The 9,376-nt window shown below is 38.2% G+C and overlaps 1 protein-coding gene across 2 annotated transcripts in view; it reads right to left on the bottom strand.

Annotated features, from left to right (window-relative positions):
- Window positions 1-3,815: 3,815 nt before the first annotated feature.
- LOC120523085 (tripartite motif-containing protein 3-like) overlaps window positions 3,816-9,376 on the bottom strand; it is a 124,467-nt gene continuing 118,906 nt past the window's right edge. For both annotated transcript variants that reach the window (XM_039744054.1, XM_039744055.1), the window contains exons 10-11: window positions 4,527-4,597; window positions 3,816-4,019 (exon numbers count right to left, since the gene is read on the bottom strand). In XM_039744054.1, the coding sequence (XP_039599988.1) occupies window positions 3,831-4,019; window positions 4,527-4,597 (260 nt within the window). In that variant the 3' untranslated portion in view covers window positions 3,816-3,830. The remainder of the gene's footprint in view (window positions 4,020-4,526; window positions 4,598-9,376) is intronic.

Here is a 9,376-nt window from a genome sequence, read left to right as displayed (position 1 = left end):
CAAAACAAATCAAAAGTCAAAACCCGGAGACTCAAGGATCAGACACCAAAACTGAAACGCTAAGCGAACCCGAAACAGTAATTAGACAGCAAGAAATTCTTAAGCCAAAAGTCAATCAGAAACACCAATACAATCACATTTACTCTCTGAAACCTTGGATGCTAAAAGAGTCAAAACGCTGGTGTTGTGTCGATGACATTACTGTATATGCTGTGACTTCAGGGACCGCACCCCCTAACAACTGGCACCCATAATCAAGACAAAGTGGCATCACTGTAAAGTAAAAATATAAAAATAATAAAACATACTTTATTTCAGTTACCTATAAACAAAACACACATTGTCCATCCATCCATCCATTTTCTAACCCGCTGAATCCGAATACAGGGTCACGGGGGTCTGCTGGAGCCAATCCCAGCCAGCACAGGGCACAAGGCAGGAACCAATCCTGGGCAGGGTGCCAACCCACCGCAGACACACATTGTCTCCAATACATAAAACCCCAAAAACAACAAAGGAAATAAAAAAAATAAATAAAAGACATGTAATTTTAAAAGTTGTCTAACACATAACCGGCTTAGTAGAGGACCAGAAAACAAGTGTGTACCTATTATAAAACCAAGAACAAATCTCTAACCAAAACAAAATCATCAAAAAAGACTGAGAACGAAAGACAAAAATGCCACAATAATCAGATGAATGGAATTAATTTCTTTTGTTGTCATCCCTGCGTGGATCCACCTAGGACTCCTGTGTCCGTGGGTTTCTCTGGATGTCTGGGGCACGGGTCTCCTACATATCTGCTTCGGGTCCTGGGGAGCGGGGCTGCTGTTCCCCACACACACTATTACACTATTAGACATTTACATGGAAGAACCTTATGAATACAAGTGCGCTCACATATACGGGTGTGCACACAGGTGAACACGTGTGTATAATCAGGTAATCATAGACACACACTGTCTTGCCTAGCGGCTCTCTCTAATCCTATCTTGTAATATTAGTACTATGTGCTGTTCAATAGCATTTAATATTTATTAATCACTGTGATTGATACAGATGTTGGTTGCTGTGTTTTTGCCTGCTGGTTTTTTTTTTTTTTTTTCTCCTCTCAACAGGTATTGAAGCAGATTGTCGGTGTTTTGTTTTGTCTACCCCTCTCTCTCTATCCACCTTTTTATCTTTTCTTCCATTGTCCACCATCTGACTCTTTCCCCACTTTCTTCCTTTTTCTTTTGTTTTTGTTTTCCCCCGGTCTTGTCTGTGACTATAACAAACCTATTTAAAAGAAAAATAAATATATATATATTAAAAAAAAAAAAAAGCCATGAATGATGACAGCACAGCTACACATACATTACATATGCATGTGTCATCTGTGTTACTGACAGGCTGGGAAAAAAAAAAAAAAAAATTCTTTTGTTGTTCTAGTAAAGAGTCTTCTCACAGCATAATGGGATCTAGGATGCTGTAGGACATGAGGCGCTGACAACTTAAAGCGTTGCACATCAGATGTGTGACTTCTGGGAACCGCATCCCCAGCAACACAGCACTGTATCCAAGTGACAAAAATCACAACATGACAGCACAGTGACCAAAAAAGAAAAAGAAACAAAAATAAATAAATAAATAAATAAAATGCTCATTTGAGAAGGTAAATATCTGATAAATAGCATTAGCTCATTTTTCCTTGGTGAGAAAAACCTCCAATCCACCCACTCTGAATGACAAGAAAGAAAATGAATAAGCATTACTAACATTCTGTAACCCTAACCCTAACAATATCATTTCTTAAGCAAAATATGGGTTATTTATAGAAAATGTATATAAAAAGAAAGGTCACAAAATGCTAAAAAAACATACAATCCAATTGGAAAGTTAAAATCAGAGATAAATAGTTGGCAAACTATTTTGCTTTGCTTGACTACAAAGTGCCATACACTACATACTGCTGTGTACTTCTTCAAAACACTTCACAGAAAGGAAATGCGACCAAAGAAAGCGTCACTCATACTAAGTGCGTATCACTGCTTTGTTTTGTTTTTTTTCCCAGACTGGAAAGGGTTAAATGTGCATATCAGAAATTTTTGAGTTTGCTTTTATGATGAAGTAAAACAAAAGAGTAAAATAAAAGTAAAAGTATAAAAAGTCACATTACTAGTTAATGAATCTTAACTCTGATTTACTGAATTGATTCTATTTTTGACAGAACTCATTTTTCATCTTTTGTTTATAGCAATGTGCATTCAATTGTTACGCTGTAAATTTTCTATTGCAATACACATATCTGGAAATAAATGCAGTTTTTCTTATTTTAGAAAAATCAAACACGCCAGGGGATCACAACAAAGAGCAGCTTTTAGATTTTTTGAAAGGCATGTTGACTCAGCCTGCTGTAGAACATTTTCCTCTCAGCTGACACTTAAAGGTCTTTGTTGTTTTTAATGCTGATTGATCAAAGAACTACACTGTGAAGGAAATGCAGTGTACGATGACTGAAACTGGGTGATTTTATTGAAATTAAGAGATGCACTATAGAGTCCTATCAAGAGCAACAACATACTTTCAGTTTCAAAATTTCTACTTTATAATGCCTATGTGAAATAAAACCTTATATCCTAAAACTCTTCACTGTAATGACAAATACATCAAATCATATTTCTAAAAAGAGCTATATGTAAATTTGAAAAAGATTTTCTAAATGGCCTCAAGTAATATATACTGTAATGATTATTATACATTTGTGCTGGGAGGGGGCACGACGGCGCAGTGGTAGCACAGCTGCCTCACATTAAGGAGACCAGGGGTCATGTCCCGGGTCCTCCCTGAGTGGAGTTAGCATGTTCTTTCCGTGTCTGCGTGAGTATTCTCCGGTTTCCTCCCACTGTCCAAAGACATGCAGGTAAGGTGGATTGGCAATGCTAAATTGGCCCTAGTGAATGTGTGTGTGTTTGTGTGTTTGTCCTGTGTTGGACTGGTGCCCTGTCCAGGGTTTGCTCATGCCTTGTTCCCTATACTGGCTGGCATAAGCTCCAGCAGACCCTGTTCAGGATGAAGCAGGTTAGAAAATGATTGACTGACTGACAATTGTGCCACATCCATTATTGATTCTTGCCTTACACCTTGTGCATTCTGGAAAGACTCAAAAAAGAATGTGTTAGGTGTGCCACTATGATGTTAGAAAATAGAAAGTCATTGCAAATTACCATGACTTGTCAGGAATATTGGTTCATCAAAACAGGCCATATTTCCAGTGTCCAGTGTTCTGCATTCTTTAATACCAACACCACCACCGCCTTCTTGGCTGGATCCTCATCTGCTATGCCCAATTTGTGAAAAGTTGTACACCATCTCTTACTCTGTGCAAGTTATGTCAGCCTCCAACAAGACCTTTTAATAATTGTCTGTTTGTAACCAATCACCTCCTGCTGGCTAGTCGTTTCTAGATGGTGGCCTATTCTCTGTGTAACTTTGTGACTAACATCCATGAGAACCTGCAAATCTGCCAACTCATTTAACACCCACCACAATGCCATATCCACAGGCACTTAAATGTGTATTCTTGTCCATTCGTCTCATCACCAAACATATGCTCCACAAGTATTTGTCTGCTGGCTTCATACACTGGTAGCAGCATTTGTACATGTGAAGTGGTCAATTATTGAGCAGTCAATTAAGTGATCAGGTAAGAAATGGACAGCCATGTGTATCAGGTAAGAAATGCAGAATCCTATGGTGTATCATATAGTAGCATGGCCCTATTATTCATATTGACATTGACATGGCAGAAATATTTAAAAGTTACACATGCAATAAGTAAGTGGTCTACTTTAGATTGAAGCTTCACCTATAGAGACGATACAGTTCTGTTTGGTTACCTGTATCCGGCTGTTTCCCCAGTCTGCTACAATTATGTTGCCATTTGCGTCAACAGCAACTCCAGTTGGAGCATTAAACTGCCCGTTTCCTTCACCGTGAGACCCAAATTTAAACAAGAACTCTCCATCTGCACTGTATACCTAAAATACAAATACATATAATTTAAACATTTTAAATTAAGTTTTGCACTTAGAAAAAACTAAGCTTATTTTTGGTGTCCCGGAATAGGCTCCATCCCACCACAACGTTATAGTGGGTGAAGCTCATTTGTAAATGGGTGAAGTAAGAAATTGTTCATTATTTTTGGTACCTCTTAAGAAATTGTTCATTATTTTTGGTATCTCTTAAGAAATTGTTCATTATTTTTGGTACCTCTAATGTTATTTCTTATTATAGATATTAATGTATTAGTAGTAGAAACCAACAACATTCTACAACACATTTTCATACAAAGCATATAGCTCAATGCGCTGGCCAAGGCATTAGAGAAAAAAATAAATAATTAGAAATAAATAAGTATATTAAAATAGCAATTAAAGATAGAATTGCACTGCTCCATGTCATTTAACAATATGTTTTACCATTAAGTATTTGTATAAATACAAATTTTAAAAAATCATAAAAATAGGCATATAGGCAATTTGTACCTTAACTGAATGATTGTGAAAATCTGTCACCACAATTTCATTTTTGTTATTCACTGCCACAAAGTGAGGACCTGAAAAACAAGAAAAAAGAGATATTCCAGGATTATGGCTATTAAAGTATAGAGAGAGAAAATCTGAACAGCTACCCCACTTTAGGGGTGCCATTCTAGGTCAGGGTCCACTCACACACACCCACACACACACACAGAGTCACATGATTAACCTAACACACACATTTTTGGGATGCCAAGGAAGTGATAATACTAATGCACCTTATTGCTGGCACTCCGATTGTTGTTATATAGGTTTTAATTATGGAGAAAGGACTGAGCCACCACAATAACTTAACTGAATCACTGTACAATATTCAGTTCCCACATCAGCCACTGTCGCTGAAGGCATGCAGCAAGATTGCTTTTTACTTCTTTTTATTCTACAGCCTTTAAAAAACAAATTCTGACCTGACCATGTAATTAGTCGTCATAACTCAAAATGGGAATTATGTAGAGAAGCAAACAAAAGCTTGAATATCTGATTAACATGCAATAATTTCCTATTCATATTTTTGTTGAATTGTAAAATTAATATGTGTGTCTTATTTGCAATCAGTTTTTTTTTATTCCTAACCATCACTGGTGATCACAATCACTGCCTAATTAACTGTTTAACAATACAATCCCTTATCATCTGTTTGCCTAAGCAAATGTCTTGTCTGACAGAAGATGAAATTCAGAAACAATGTATGATAAAAAGGTGTTAAATGCCAGTGGTGCAATTATTTAGTGTGACTGACTTTTTCTACTCATGTCTTTTTATCTTTTCAGATAAAAATGGGTGATATTATCTTCCTTATCATTGCAATTTTCCAGACACATGCTGACTCCTTCCAGTTTAACTTAAAGGTGTGCACATGCCTGTATCATTGGGATCATACTTTTCACACAAAGAATCCTAAAACAATATTTGTGTTATGTCAAATTGGAATCATGAGTCTTCTATTGCCATTAAAGAGCCAGGTGTCCACTGGCACATGCCAGCTACCCATTCCCTTATAGAGGTGATCTACTTACTAACATTGGTCAGGCAGTGGTTCAACTGCCTGCTAACATTTTGTGGCTTCACTCTTTCTAGTACCACAAGGCCAGTTATCTCTGCCTGAGGTCTGGCATCCCAGAAGAACATGGTAGGCTTCTAAGCAGGCAGGCAGCCTGTCTCTTTGACTTGTGCTGGTGCCTGAACCTACTGTATTTGGAAGCACCTATGAGACTTATGAGCCACTCAACCCGTCTCTCCATCCCCAGCAGTCCCACAATGCCATAAGCTGGACTTCTCGTCCTGCCGGTATGGTTCTTACTCTTGTCTAGAGGTCCTCTGGTGAAATGGCCTGTGGTGTTCTGGCTACTGGCAACTTTTTCACATTACAATACTCAGTTGGACAAATGATAATTTTCTCAGTGCAGTAAGTATGGAGTGTTCAGGTAGTGAGTCAGGCTACTGAAAAGGTAAAATGTACATAGGAGACTTTGTGTCTCAGGTATAGACAGCCACACCTCCTATCTAATGTATTGTATGATTTGCCTTAAGACCAGAGATGACAGAATTTCTGTACGTGGAGAAACAGAGAATCAGGAAGGGCAGAAACTTCCCAAGGACACTAGAAACTAGTTAAACAAGTTGACCACTTAGTTCTCCGGCCTTCTTTTTGTCTATATAGACACCAGGGATGACTTCTTGGAATGTGCAGGACACGGGATGTAATTGAATATAAGGTAAAACTACTTAAGATAGCCATTTTCAGAGGCCACTGTGTTGTATGAGATCTCTGCTTCACCATTCAGCTGGGATGCCAGAACTATGACCACATTGGTACAATTTATGACTAAAGTTCATAGGTGACTATCCATATGAATCAGGCTTCACCTACTCTGTTTGTGATTCAGATCCGATGATAGACTATTTTTTAACAAAAAACAAATACACTTGCTGCAATAAGCCAAATAATAGAATTTTTCATAACATGGGGATAATAAAAGATGGATATATTAATTATTTACAGACATAACACAATAATAACCAATTCAAAACATTAATATATATTAGCTTGGTTTGATCTTTGTCTCTCTCCTACAGAAAGAGGCACATGGCTTGTGAATCCTATTTCCTTCATTTTTATCAAAAGAATTAACAATGAAGCATCATTCATTCACGACTAGCCTTAAAATGTTCCTCTCCCAGTTCTTGTCTAGTTATAAAATTTTTAGTGCCCGCACTTCAACGGTGGTGATGATTTGTTCACAGAGTGTTTGCTCTCATCTGTGTGTATGTGAGATGCTAGTCTGAAATTTTACTATTAGGTGCTTTCCAACCGCAGGAGTTTTTTTCAAGAACCAGGGACTTTTTTGAAACTCAGGAGCTTTCATAGCATTCCTACCACAGGAACCCTGGTCATTTTTAGTTCCTGGTAGGTAGTTCCTGTTATTTACATTAGCTCTTCCTCCAGAGTATATACTTTTCGTTCAAGCAGGAACTATCGTGGGTCGCACTCTGATGATGAATTATGATAAATGCTTGACCACAATTACTGGCACCGTCTTACAAATCTGTTAGTATTTGGACTTTACAGAGTTGTCCGTGGCACCTTGTGCCACCTCAATCTTTATACCTGCCTACCTGGTGCACTGCATCATGTGGCGCAGTGAAGCACTAATATCCCTAATGAAGCTGCAATCACTTAAAAGCAATAAGGTGGAGGGAACCCCCATGAACTCCAAAAATGCCTCACTTTACACACCATGACTCTTCTTTGCATGTCACATATTTTGTTGTGTGGTGGGAAAACAACAAACAAAATTGGCCTGGGACCACAAGTAGCCCAGGGTCTACATTGTACAGAAACTCGACAGTTCCTAAAAACTAAGTTCCTATGGTGGGAAAGCACCTATAGAGTTTAAGAAGAGAAACTTATAACAGCTCAAGACCCATTTTTCACACAGTTTACTATTTTCATTTACAGTAATACCAATAACCTGAATATATTAACTAGTGTTATCCTAATCACCAAGTTAAAGACACTTGTTCTTAGAAACAGAGCAGATGCACCTATGGTTAAGTTCTTGTTGAAACCTGGTGTAGGCAATGCCTTCTCTAGTACATATAGAACAACATTCAGTGTTTTATCTTTCTCTATTCAGCTCAGCTCTTCTTCTTTTTGTTGTGGTTGCACCTTATGGTTGCGGGCTGTACTACAGCATGTCTTCATGCAGTGCTTCTGTCTTGTTAACATAAAACTTACGTCTGCTGGGCTGTTGGTGATTAATCAACTCCTTTCTTCAGGACAAGAAATGTGTTGCTGGTCTCTCTTACTTGTGCAACTTGCTTTTCTTTAGCAAAGCTTGGACTCATGCAGCACCCGCATGTACAGTAACTCCTTTATGGATGATCTTCTACTCTTACAGTCCTACTTACCCTGCAGAGTAAAACTCTAGCTTTTGTTACGGCCACCCTGTAGGCAACAGCAGTCCTGCTATGGAGAAGTTATTTCAGGCTGAGAGTACAGAGAGCACAGATCTAGTGCCTGCAATGGATAGTAAAGGAAGGAGTTCCATTTACCGCTGTCTCTTGGTTGCACATAACATTTTGGTTGATAAATGGTGTTTTTTCTGTCACAGTTTCCAATAGTTGAGTGATGCCTTTTTGTTCTCTGAAGAAGTCTTAAAATGTTGCATCACGGAGAAACATCTTTGGATGTCATTTGCCTGTAATTGTTCATTCTTATCAAAGGAGACCCAGAAGTTGCATTTCAAAAGGAGGAACTGTGTGAGGAGAACTGACACTTGAGCTGAAGTTTAGTATCAGAAAAAAATGACCTGCCAGCCGCATCTTAGCAAAGGCCTTGTGTGCCAAAGCAAAGCTAAGTGGGTAATGCTCTCAAGGATACAAATGTCTACTTGTATTTAAAGCTGCCAGGACTGACACCAGTACCACATGACTCAACAAAAGGATTAAGTGAGCTAAGAAAATGAATGAACAGACTGAAGTCACTGTTGTGGAGAATCTGTACTTTGGACACAAAGCAGAATTTGCCCAGAATCCGTATTCTCATCAGAAAGTGAGCAATTCTTTCAGTTTATACATATGTTAAGTTCACATATTTTCAAACAGTATGCCTGATCTTCTTTCTTCTTCTTTCAGTCATTTAGCAGATCTTTTAAGAATGGGCTATGAGCTGGCAAAAATATTAAAGGGAAACTGAATCCGAGCAGTGCAGCGTTTCTTAAAGAAAGCGTCTTTGAGCAAAGCCTACCACCAGAACTAATTTCTTGCCTTCCTAAGACGTTAAAATAATGAGATGACAGCACAATCTGCTCCCTTTCAAAGTACTAAGCGGAACACAGGAAATCATGGAGCAGCACTACACACTTCTGCAGCCTTTTGTTGTATGCTAATATTTATCAAGTACTTTATTTAATATGCTCAGAAAAAGTTAATTTCCTCTTCCTTTCCCATTTATCTGAAATTGAGTGGCTGTCAAGTGTTACAGATCTTATTCCTATTAGTCAGACACAAGCTAGATGGAGTTCCTGTGGACTATTCTTTAAATAATGGACCACACAGTCAAGGTTCCAGTGTTTTCTTTTGTTGGCTGACTGACTTTTAAACATCCTATTGTTCTGTTTTGTAATCTTTTCATGTTTATGAGACCTTCAGTGAAAAAGCACACTTTATGTTGTTTAATCAGGTAACACGTTTTTGCAGTTGAGGCTTATTTGAGTAAGAAAACAGACATGCAGGGTGGTACAGCTGCCTCATAGCTCCAGTGACCTGATCACTTGCATGTTCTCCCCATGTTT

The sequence above is a fragment of the Polypterus senegalus genome, chromosome 2 (assembly GCF_016835505.1).
Source record: "Polypterus senegalus isolate Bchr_013 chromosome 2, ASM1683550v1, whole genome shotgun sequence".
Lineage (NCBI taxonomy): Eukaryota > Metazoa > Chordata > Cladistia > Polypteriformes > Polypteridae > Polypterus > Polypterus senegalus.
The sequence above is the reverse complement of the archived record's forward strand: the minus strand, read 5'-3'. Positions and strand labels throughout refer to the sequence as shown.